Source organism: Armigeres subalbatus, chromosome 2 (assembly GCF_024139115.2).
Source record: "Armigeres subalbatus isolate Guangzhou_Male chromosome 2, GZ_Asu_2, whole genome shotgun sequence".
Lineage (NCBI taxonomy): Eukaryota > Metazoa > Arthropoda > Insecta > Diptera > Culicidae > Armigeres > Armigeres subalbatus.
In genome coordinates, this window is record NC_085140.1 from 300,711,730 (window position 1) to 300,724,768 (window position 13,039).

The 13,039-nt window shown below is 40.6% G+C and overlaps 1 protein-coding gene across 27 annotated transcripts in view; it reads right to left on the reverse strand.

The window, feature by feature from the left end:
- LOC134212491 (nuclear receptor coactivator 2) overlaps positions 1-13,039 on the reverse strand; it is a 530,556-nt gene that overhangs the window by 48,735 nt on the left and 468,782 nt on the right. For all 27 annotated transcript variants that reach the window (XM_062690409.1, XM_062690407.1, XM_062690405.1 and 24 more), the window contains 2 exons: positions 3,029-3,356; positions 2,813-2,971 (listed from right to left, as the gene is read on the reverse strand). In XM_062690409.1, the coding sequence (XP_062546393.1) occupies positions 2,813-2,971; positions 3,029-3,356 (487 nt within the window). The remainder of the gene's footprint in view (positions 1-2,812; positions 2,972-3,028; positions 3,357-13,039) is intronic.

Consider the following 13,039-nt stretch of genomic DNA (forward strand, 5'->3'; position numbering starts at 1 on the left):
GTACTTCCTTCAAATCAAGCTTGTAAAACATTATATGAAAAGTTCTTCCAAAATGCTGATGAAATTATTTCCTATTTTCCTCCTGAATTCAAAGTTCAAATTTACGGCGATCTCGGCCAGTGTAATGCAGACTTCATTCCAGATTCTGAGAATGAAAGTATTGTGCTGCCAGTTGTCGGTGAAAATGAGACTTTGCAAACTATTAAAAAAACTGTTTGGTCTGTTTAGGTGTTTAGGTCTGAATCATATTAATCATGTGAAAGTTGTCAAAATTATTGTTTAGAATTTTTATTCACAAATACTTTCGATGATTTCTGTGTAAATTAGTCTCTATCGTCTTTATGGAATAATGAAGCATTTCACACACCAATTGAATATTCTGTATTTGTGCATCGGACCAATGATCTTTACGGCTATGATTTCAAAAATATTCTCAATTATAAAAATGCAACGTTAAACAAAAATTGAATGGAGCGAATTGGTAATATATTTTACAAAACTAAGCTCACATTGATCACATTCATGTTGCAGACTTTTATGCAATTCTATTAGACAATGTTCGGAATGAAGTACCAGCCGCGAGGAAACATCACAATTATAGCCGGTTTGGTTCAACAAACAAATAAAAAAAATGAAAAACCGAAAGCAAAAGTCTCACAAAATTTATAAACAATACACGAGTCAAGAAAATTTAGAAAACTATTTGAATATTTGCGACCAACTTAGTTTAGCCATGTCTTCTGCTCTTACGGAGTATAATACTAAAACCGAAAATAAAATCAGATGATGTCTAAAAAACTTTTTTAACTATGTCGAAACCAAGTCACAAGAATTTTCCGAACATGATCGTGATTATGAATATTTTTCATATCTTCCTATTTAATTTAAGCAGTGTTGGTGTAAACCAAATTATTGTAACGGAGATTTTGGCAGCCATACAGAATTTGGATGCCTTAAAAGGATGCGAACAGATGGAATTCCACCTATGTTTTTGAAAAAGTTGGCAAGCGAATTTACGACACCTTTATTTTGGTTATTCAAGTTATCGTTAGAAGCCAGTAGCTTTTCAAAAGAATGCAGGAGTTCTTTTTCAATACCCAATACCCAAGAATCTGATAGGGGAACTGTTCCCTTTTCCATCTCACTGAACATATTTTCATCTCATCGCCAAACAAAGAAATACAGCACCAATCTCGTCGCTTCTTTTTGCCAGCAAGCGTGCTCACTGGAGAAAAAAATCACAAAAATAAGAAACAAACTAAATTCCTTTTCATTGCTTTGTTTTTGATGGGATGGAAATAGGAGCTACGGGATGAAGTGCCGAACCGTTCCCCTATTAGAAATAACGTGAAGTGGCCATTATTTCATCCATTCCACAACTTTTTGAATCAATCATCAAATAGTACGATTTAAAAGGGAAAAGTCACTTAACTGGTGTAATAAAAGCTTACCACAATTTTATGTCAAGAAATGTAATTCGATCATTTTAAGTACGAAAATTATTTTAACCTTTTGTGGAATGTATCTACTTGTCATGAGACGAGTTTGTACTATTCCATTTAATTCCACTACTTTACCTTTGACAGATACGTATTTTGACCTATTACATTGACTCCATTACACTATTATGTTGTTAAAATTTTTACATTCCTACTCGTCAATTGAGAAATCGAAACCTATTTGCCACGAGTCAACATCGAACAAACTAAGCAAAATTAGTCCAATGAATCAAATTATGTTTGTTTACAATCCGTATTGTGAAGCAACTGATTTAGCCATGTCTCGTATGAGCCTAAGAGAATATTCTAGGAGTATTAGTTACAATAGAACATAGTTATAAGTTTTGTTTAGGATGTGACAGTGGGCAGCATGTATCCGCAAGCAGGCCCTATCAAAGCGAGCGTATGCCGCTCAAAGCGTACTAGCCTAAAGTGAATACAGTACTAGGTGCTCCAATCTGCCAAATTTACGGAAGAGAAGAAGGCGGGGGACAAAAAATTCAGATATTGGGTATAAGATTTTTATGATTCAGAAAGGCGAGAAAATTTCCTACCCGAAAGTTTCTCAGACCGTATATAGATTCGATCTCAGTCACCTTCAGTATGGAATGCTGCCATATGCCTTATCGCAGAGCTACGAGAGGTTTCATTCATGCCCACTGAAGATCAAGAAGGCATGCATTTGGCCGATCTATGGACAAAGGATATCTTATCATAGAGAAAAGACAATCTCCTGAATTCCCAAGAGCAATTCTTCGGAATTTAAACTGCAAATGCCAAAAAAAAACTCTATTGAAATTATTTTGAATTTAAAATTTAAAAATTTAAATAAAAAAAAACGATTTTTTTTGAATTGATGGTTACTGGTTATTGTTGCAATCGTGCATTATTACAAAACTTCTCTTAAATCTGAGATATTAATATGGATTCTGGAGCAGCCTTTTTGAAAAATGCATTTTTAAGATTGAATATCAATCTCCTCGCGCAATTTGGATATTTTCAGATTTTCTTGTGAATGTAATGTCTGCATATTTTAATAAAAATTCAAAATTTGTTTGAACATAATACAAACATGCGATATTGAATATTGCAGACTCCAACAAATTTGAATCAGAGTGAGAAATCATAGATCGGCAAAGTGAAAAATTTTAATCTGAAATTTCTCCTATTTCCCAACTACTTGATCTGAACTTTGTAAATTGCTTAAAAATCACTATAATAAAGAATTAAAAAAAAATCTACCTGATCAGTTCGAGAAATGCAAAATTCATTAAATCTTCGCAGCCATCTTTGCAGATAAAATGTGTACTCACCGTTCGCACCACTTCACTGAGTATCGCTGCCTTGTCCGGCTTGCAAGCGGTCATATCCCGCTTGTTGATCTGAAGAAACTCGCCGAGCTGTTCGATGTACTCATTCTCCAGCTCACGGCGTCGTTTCTCGTTGTTGCACTTGTTGATTTGTGATTGTGGCTGCGAAATTGAGAGAATTCAGTAATTCAGCCTAGTGTCGAAACAGTTTCGCCTCACCTTAGTATCTGGTTTTCTTCGAATTTTCTTGTTTGCTGCCGGGACCGACACGGCCGGAACCACCGCGTTCATTATTTTCGGCTGCAGCTGCTGTTGGTGCTGCTGTTGATGTGATGCTGACGGTTGTGAGCTGGCGGAATGTTGCTGTTGCGAAGACGATGACTGTTGCTGTTGAGGCAGTGCTGACGGCAGTCCACCCAGCCCCAAACTGGGGCCACCAAGGGCCGGCGATGGCGATGAATATTGTTGTGACGACGGTTGAGACGATTGTGAGAGCTGAGCATGGACGAGCCACTGTTCCGGCAGGGGAAGTTCACACGGGCCAAGCCTGCAACGAGGGAACGGAAAGGAAACCGAAAGGACAAATGTTAGCATTTTTTTAGATCTTGTGATAATTTCTTTGTGATTAAGAATAATTAGTAGCCTCTGAACAACAATAATAATTAGCACACTTCGAGTAGCAATTAACTTGATCCCATTCGAGGGATGAATTCTTCGCGTCTGGTAATGAGCTACCAGCGAATCATATTTTTTTATTATCTTTAAGTCTTGGATATCGTGAATCGAAGCGGACACGTAACTACGCACTTTTTGCTTGCTAAGGTTCGACTGAATGCTTGACAGACGATAACAACCGGAGGAATGGTCATCATAATTCCAAGCGGAAAGACGGATTGATTCCCTTAACAGTATGAAAGCAATCAATTACTCAAAGTCTGCAATCGGCAGTTTAATTGTCGGAATAAGAAAAATTGGTTTCATCATAGAATCAGTTGTATCAAAAGTCAATTTAATTTATTTTAATTGAAGCTAAATATCGAATCTGCTTAACGTTCCATTCCAATATTTGTGATCGTAATAATTTTCAATTTCGGAAATATGACAGCCAGCAGTGGCAAATTATGTTACAATCTTTCAGGAAACAAATCGAATACAAGTAATCCCACTAATCGAATGCCGGAAACCGCGAGAGAGGCGGGAAAGATGGCGCTTCGGAAGGCTATTAATAAAATTATCCGAATCATTATCGTCATTTCCAGCTTACGCACCATCGCAACGTCGCGGGTCGCGGCCCAATCGACACGGACATTGAAAATTGATTGCGCGCCGCTGTTGTGCTGTGCTCTGTTGGTGGAATTATTCAAATGCCTATCGCGTCATTCCGGCGGCTTCCACCTCTAGCATATGTGCGAGTTTCTCCGCACTATTACGCGCATAAATGGGAAAATTTTCACTGTCAATAGGATTGCTTGTGTACCGTCAACTGGGGGGAAGATGATCATTGAGGTGAAGATGATCATTTGATGTGTCAGTCAAAAGTGCCAAATTTTTTTATGAAACGGTAGTCAACAATATTCTCCGTTCAAGTAATGTTACCGCTAGGTAGAAATCCGAGTTTTTCGATTTTAATCATGAAAATGTATTTTGTGGATAAAAGAGGGAGATAGTCATAAATGACGCTATTTTCGTTTCAAGTATTGACTTCGTAGACTTCTTTACGTAGTAAATTCAACATTCATACAAATGACCAAGTGTATTTTGACTACTAGGTCATAATGATTTTAGTAGAGCTGTCTTGATCAACTTCACCCCAAACCAGATTTCTCAAAAAATGTGTGATAATTTAATTTATTTTAATAAATGCGAACGCATTTCAGAAAACTAAAGTTGTAGATCATTGCAACGTATAGCAGTACATGTTTTGAAAATATTTGTTTCGATTTAAAATGTAAATACACATTGTTATTGCATGTTTTGTCTTAAAAATGATCATCTTCCCCCCAGTTGACGGTACCAGTGAATATGGTTGAATTGACACGTCAATCATCTTGGACGGATTGGCTGATCCGATGACGAATGACTGTTGCAGTTTAGTGTAATGTACGATGGCTAAACTCGGAAGCCTGGTTCAAGTCTGACATGGGAAGATATTTTTAGACGCATAAATTGCGTAGCAAGTTGGGTAGTCTTTCTGGTTCCATATGTTAAGATCCTGTTTTACACGTGGGTGTTTGGCATAATGAGATATGCCTCCTCGTCTTTCATTAGGACAAGTTCAAACTCAAGCATATCTTCTTGCGAAACCAATTATCATCTGACACTCGCATGCCAAATTCACAAGCAAATATAGATATGGCACATTTTCAGACTTTAAATATGAATTGTAAAATTGCCTTAACCCCATCTGGTTTTCACCAAAGAAACTGACGGAATAATTTTAAAAATATTGTGCCGATTGCCTTTCCATTCAATTTCATTTGTTTAGATTACACCAAAACATGTTACACTGAATCAACAATTCAACGTCACATTACACGGTCACAGATCACATCTGTCCATCCTTGATTGCGCTCCACGCTTGCCAAATCGTTCTGTACCTAGTCCGTCTGTACCTGCACTCCACGCATTCTAATTCCGCCCGGCACTGGAGCGAACATCATCTTTGCTGGGTTGCTATCCGGCATTGTGGCAACATGTCTTGCCCATCGTGTAAATCCAGCTTTTGTCGCTTTCTGAATGCATGATTCACCGTAGAGTTGGGCGTCCTTGTGATTCATCTTTCGCCGCCACACACCACCAAAGATAATCCTAAGCATGCGTTTCTCAAATATCCCGAGTACTTGTAAGTCCTTTTTATGCCCGTAGAAGATCAGCGGTATTATGGACGTTTTGTGCATGAACAGCAGGCACTTGTCCAGAAGTAACGGTTGAAGATGCTGGTTAAAATCAGCTGAAAATGAACGTTGTACCCATCCAATTTTCTGCCAAAAAGTTGAATGCAATTCGGCTGTATACCACATAGCGGAATAACGCGTTAGGCCGAAAGCCATCCAGTCGAAAATAAATTCAGAACTTTTGATATCGACGGAGTTTTGGACTTTGTGATGGTAAAACTTCATACAAAAGTGTGATTCTTACGAGTTGTAGATTGCGGTTTTATAAAATGACAAGAATACGGTTTCGGTAAAACTTTTGAAATCTGCGCGAGAGGTAGCACAAGTATTGCCTCTTGTAGAGCTCGATGTAGCACTGCTGATGCTAGCGAAAGTTTAAAGTTGTTATCAGTAATTAATTTTTCAAAATTATGTTTTTGCAGTATAGTAATAGAAAGTTGTATATTAGTTCATATCTTTAGCATTGAGCAATTCGCACAAATTCGTAGGTGGTGCAAGCCTGGACTATTGTATGATAGTAGCATCACTTTCATCCGTTACCACAGATATTAATTTGGGACTAATCACTAACTCTTAGATGGAAGCAATGCACTCTCCAATAGTCCAGATCTGTCCTGGCCACGTTCTTGCGAATGCTGGAGAAGGGGAAAGATGGTTAGTCGGACACCTACTTAAGAAAGATGCAGAGAACTCTACGACCTCTCATAGGTGCCACGGGAGGTTTTGGAATTGTTAGTGTGGAAGGTTATAACAATAGGAATCGTATTGGTAGAACAGAAAGAACTATGATAGAAATACAAAGTAGGAAAGGGACGAGCCTGGAATTGAACCCACGACCTCCGGCTTATAAGGCAGAAGCGGTAGCCACTAGACCACCGAGCTCGTCAGTTGTATATTAGTTCATATCTGTAGATCAAACCGGATCGTTTTTTTATTTGTTTGCAAATCTGATTAAATTAATCATAATTAATTATCTTAAAGATAACTCGCACAGCTGAATCCTTTCTAATGGTTTGTGGGGGACCACCATCATCATCATATAATGTTTGGAAACGGTTATTGGGCCAAAAAAGATTTCATCGGAAATTTCAATTGGCCGAAAGCAACAAACAGCAGAACAGGTAAGTTGGTCGAACAATTTATTTGGGCAAACGGATCATATGGTCGGAAACGTCGTTTGGCCGAACAAGTCATATAGCCAAAAAGGTCATTGGGCCGCCATTTTCGGCCGCAATCGTTCAGCCGAATGACATTTCCGACCTAACGGCCATTTCTGTCAAACGACCATTGTGAATCGACGGCATTTTAGGCAAATTACATTTTCATCTAATTGGTTTTCGACTAGATTCGGTCTAATGATTTGTTCGACTAAATGACATATTCGTCCAAACAGCCATTCCCCTAGAGCAGCGGTTCTCAACCTTTTTCTTGAGAGGTACCCCTTCGTGTTTATGTATTCATTGAGGTACCCCCTATATTAATAAACGTAACTCATAAAAATATTTTGAAAGACTGCCCTCGAACCTAATGAAAAGAGACTTTTGAGCATATTTGTTTCTGTGCCTTTCGAAAATAGTCTTCCAAGTATCTTAAAAGAATAGTTCCGAGCCCCTTAAAAGGGAGTTTCCGAGGCTTTCAAAACGAGGCTTCCAAGCCACATGAAAGTGGTCTTTCGAACCTCTTGAAAGGAGGCTTTGAGGATCTTCAAATGACGTTGATAAGCCGTTTGAATTCCCAGCCACTCAGAAAAAAATCCGAGCCACTTAAAAGGGGGCTTCCGAGCCTCTTGAAACTGGGCTTCCGACCCTTTTGAAAAGAGGCTTCCGAGCCACTCGTGATGGTTGGCTAAAAGGATTCCGAGACCATAGGAAGGGAAATTCTGAGCCTCTTGAAAGGGGGCTTCGAGCCTCGTGAAAAAGGGTCTTTCGAGCCTCTTGAAATGAGGCTTTGGTCATCTTGAAATGAAATTTCTGAGAAGTTTCCGAGCCACTTGAAAAGGATGCTTCCGAGCCTCTTGAAAGGGAGCTTCTGAGTCTTCTGAAAAGGAGGCTTACGAGTCTCCTGAAAGGGTGCTTCCGACCCTTTCGAACCGCTTGAAAGGGGACTGGCTGAAAGAAGAATTCTGAGCCTCTCGAAAGGAGGTTTCCAAGTCTCTTGAAGGGGTCTTGGAAGGAGGGTGTAGAGCCGCGTTAAAGAAGGCTTCCAACAGTTTTTCTTTTCTGAAAAAAAAGCCTTTATCCAAACATTCAAGTTTAATAAATCAATTATTTTCCTTGGAAGGAGGCTTTCGAACCGCGCAGATGAAGGCTTCCAAGAGTTTGTTTTTTTTTTTATCTTTTGTCCCGCAGCCCTTCATACAGTGTTGGCTGTGGTGGACATGATTCGATATGTTTTGATTTACTAATTGCTATGCATATTATGTACAATACAAAGTCTTGATATATTAACACAGAGAAACAGACGTCTCACTTAGAACAAAATGCAATCAAAATCATCATTACGAAAACATTGTCGCCCAATGCTAAAATCCCGGTGAGTAGCCAAGCGGTAACCAGATGGCGGTAGTGTGCAAACGTCAAACACAAGCAAAATTGATGAAAGCGCCATCGGTGGCCGATTGACCACCTACAAAAAGTTAAATAAACCGTTAAAAAGGTGTACGATGGAACATACGTTGAGGGAAACGTCTGTTTCTCTGTGATATTAATTTATACAATTATTGAAACTTTACCAATAGTTTTTTTTATTGGAATTGTAATTTGTCCGCCATTACGCATTTTCGTCCGAGGTATTCCCTGGGGTCAGCGAAGGTACCCCCGGGGGTACGTGACCCCAGGTTGAGAGCCGCTGTCCTAGAGAAAACAACCCTAGTAATATTTTAGTTAAGCTTGTTTTATAACGTTCTAAGCGTAAATCATAGTCTTCAAGAGCGTTCTTCTTCTTCTTCATTGGCATTACATCCCTCACTGGGACATTGCCGCCTCACAGCTATTCATTAAAACTTCCACAGTCATTAACTGCGAGGTTTCTAAGTCAAGTTACCATTTCTGCATTCGTAAATCATGAGGCTAACACGATGATATTTTTATACCCAGGGAAGTCGAGACAATTTTCAAACCGATAATTGTCTACACCGGCACCGGAAATCGAACCCAGCCCAGCAGTACCGCTCGGCTAAGGAGAGCCCTTCAAGAGCGTTATAAAACTTAAAATGTTACTTGGGAACTGGCCTCAGCTATCAAATAAAAGGCCAGCCAGGAGCAATATCCTTCGGTAACCGATTTAAAAACTTTTGTAATTTATGTTACACGGTAACAAAGAAAAGTGGTTTCCGATTTCGGGTCCGCGACGTTAGGCATAAGTACGTTAGGCATAAAAAGGCACGGCAAATGCTGGGTAAAGCGTACCATTGGCACCTCGCGTACCTGAAGGAATAAAATAGACCCCACCTTGCGGTCCTTAGCCTCTTAGACCTCCCCGTGGTGCTGGCCGGGATACGAGCAACCTTAGGGAAGATCGGGTAACCAACCCCGATAGGAACTATGGTCGTATGCTGACAGGGAAGGGGGGTTTGCTTCTTTCCGGAGGTGCAAATCTTACTGAGCGTCTGTTTTCCATGTCAGGATCGGCTCACAATAGCGTCTGTTCTCCATGTTAGGGGCGTCTGATCATCATCCGAGTGCCAGCGAGGGACTCTAAGTGAAACTGTGCACCATGGTCCACCGGGAATAAGGAGGAATGATCCTCCGGAAATTTAGGGGGTTTGGTGTCAGGCAGAACGTGGAACGTTATAGACGGAAGCGGAGACAGCAGACCCGCCTTTTTCAGGAGAAGAAACACCGCCTGGAAGAAGCGGAGTGCGAGGAGATAGAACAGCTCTGCCGTTCTCAAGAAACACGCAAGTTCTATCAGAAGCTCAACGCATCCCGCAGAGGTTTCGTGCCGCGAGCCGAAATGTGCCGGGATGAGGAGCATCTTGACGGACGAACGTGTGGTGATCGAAAGGTGGAAGCAGCACTACGAGGAACATTTGAATGGCGCTGAGAGTACAAGGCAGCGGGGGAGATGACTACAGTTTAACGGACGATTGAAGCTAACCAGCCCCCACCTTGAGGGAAGTTAAGGATGCCATCCAACAGCTAAAGACCAATAAAGCAGCTGGTAAGGATGGTATCGAAGCTGAGCTCATCAAGATGGGCCCGGAAAAGCTAGCCACTTGCCTGCACAAACTGATAGTCAGAATTCGGGAAACTGAAGCCCCGGAGGAGTGGAAGGAAGGGGTTATATGCCTCATCTACAAGAAAGGCGACAAGCTGGAGTGTGAGAACTTTCGAGCGATCACCATCCTTAATGCCGCCTACAAAGTGACATCCCAGATCATCTTCCGCCGTCTGTCACCATTAGTGAATGAGTTTGTGGGAAGTTATCAAGCCGGCTTCGTTGACGGCCGCTCGACAACGGACCAGATCTTTACTGTACGGCAAATCCTTCAAAAATGCCGTGAATACCAGGTCCCAACGCACCATCTGTTCGTTGATTTCAAGGCGGCATACGACAGTATAGACCGCGTAGAGCTATGGAAAATTATGGACGAGAACAGCTTCCCGGGGAAGCTTACCAGACTGATCAAAGCAACGGTGGATGGTGTACAAAACTGTGTGAAGATTTCGGGCGAACACTCCAGTTCGGACTAAGACAAGGTGATGGAATTTCGTGCCTGTTGTTCAACATAGCTAGAAGGTGTCATGCGGAGAGCCGTGTGTAACAACAGAGGTACGAGTTGCAACAATAGTTGCACTGGTGGTGAATGCGTCAAAGACAAAGTACATGCTTGTGGGCGGAACCGAGCGCGACAGGGCCCGCCTGGGAAGCAGTGTTACGATAGACGGGGATACCTTCGAGGTGGTCAAGAAATTCGTCTACCTCGGATCCTTGCTAACGGCTGATAACAATGTTAGTCGTGAAATACGAAGGCGCATCATCTGTGGAAGTCGGGCCTACTACGGGCTCCAGAAGAAACTGCGGTCAAAAAAGATTCGACACCGCACCAAATGTGTCATGTACAAGACGTTAATAAGACCGGTTGTCCTCTACGGACATAAAACATGGACAATGCTCGAGGAGGACTCGCAAGCACTCGGAGTATTCGCGAGACGGGTGCTTAGGACCATCTTTGGCGGTGTGCAAGATGACGGTGTGTGGCGGCGAAGAATGAACCACGAGCTCGCCCAACTCTACGGCGAACCCAGTATCCAGAAGGTAGCTAAAGCCGGAAGGGTACGATGGGCAGGACATGTTGCAAGAATGTCGGACAGCAACCCTGCAAAGATGGTGTTCGCTTCCGATCCGGCAGGTACGAGACGGCGTGGAGCGCAGCGAGCGAGATGTGCAGACCAGGTGCAAAACGACTTGGCGAACTTGGGGCGTATCCGAGGATGGAGAGATGCGGCCTCGAACCGTGTATTGTGGCGTCAAATTGTTGATTCAGTGTTATCTGTTTAGATGTAGACTAAATAAATGAACGTTAGGTATAAGCACGTTAGGCATAAGTACGTTAGGCATAATGAACGTTAGGCATAACGGACGATAGGCATAATGCACGTTAGACATAATGGACGTTTGGCATAATTCTGCCTTCTTTATGTCATAGGCTGTTCTTTGGGTCATTTTATGCCTTACGTCCATTATGCCTATCGTCCGTTATGCCTAACGTCCATTATGTCTAACGTCCTTATGCCTAACGTACTTATGCCTAACGGGGTATACCCCCGATTTCAATGTGCTTTTGATTTGGTTGTAGAGAGTTTAAGATATTTTTAGATACTTTAGTCTAACGGTTAGTGCCTCAATATTGTTCTACTAATCTCTCACTACTGGCTAACTGCTCACTTTGGAGTGCTACTAGAATTGTACAAAGTAATTACTCGTTCAACGATAATCAAATGACTAACTATAACTAATTTAGTTGCGTCAACCGATATCGTTATCTGAATCGGAATCGTAGGTTATACATCACAAGGTAAACTTATACAATAACAAATTGGCCTTGTAAGTTAAGGAATTCATTTTAAATAACTAATAATAAGATTATTTTTACCGTAGGTTTGAGAAAATGACAAATATGAACTAGATCTAAGATAGAAAACTTTCGCAGAAGTATACTTTGTTCTTTGGAATCACAATTTCTTCCTTTCATGCGTTTGCTGTCATCACATGTGCAGACGCGTTCACCGACACCAAGGGGCTTCCATGACACTACATCCCCCTCCCTCCGTTTATTGACTCTGCCTCTAAGACTTATTCTTACGACCGACATTGTATATATGTATCTACATCAGCCCTTTCAGATACACTTCTGGTGGATCAGCGGTTTTCAACCTTTTTCTTGATAGGAACCCCTTCGAAAATATGCTTTCATTGAGGTACCCCCTATTTTTTCGCTATAAATGAAAATAAGCGTATATACATTAGATCTTAAATAGATACCGTCATCTGGGGGGAAGATGATCATTTTTAAGACAAAACATGCAATAACAATGTGTGTTTACATTTTGATTCGAAACAAATATTTTCAAAACATGTACTGCTATACGTTACAATAATCAACAACTTTAGTTTTCTGAAATGCTTTCACATTTATTAAAATAAATTCAATTATCACACATTTTTTGAGTAATCTGGTTTGGGGTGAAGTTGATCAAGACAGCTCTACTAAAATCATTATGACCTAGCCGTCAAAATACACTAGGTTATTTGTATGAATGTTGAATTTACTACGTAAAGAAGTCTACGAAGTCAATATTTGAAACGAAAATAGTGTAATTAATGACTATCTCTCTATTTCTTCCACAAAATACATTTTCATGATTATAATCGAAAAACTCGGATTTTCTACCTAGCGGTAACATTACTTGAACGGATAATATTGTTGACTACCGTTTCATAAAAAAATAGGCACTTTTGACTGACACATCAAATGATCATCTTCGCCTCAATGATCATCTTCCCCCCATTTGACGGTATACATTGTATATTAAAAACGGACCTAAAAACTAACGAGATATATGACTCACTAATAGTTTCAATACAGAGGCAAAAAGTAAGGATTACCAAAGGTCATACAATTTGTAGAAATCTATTGAAATATTGACGATTCAATATGATTCAATAGATCGGCGCAAATTAAAAAAAAAACTTGATCCAGTAATGCGTGGATTCTCGACCAAAAAAATCCGAACTTTCTTTTCGAATTCACGTATTAGTGGATATAGCCAGTCCAATAAAATGTGTGCTGATCGGTGTTAGGATCGTCATCCGACTTATACGAATAAAAAAA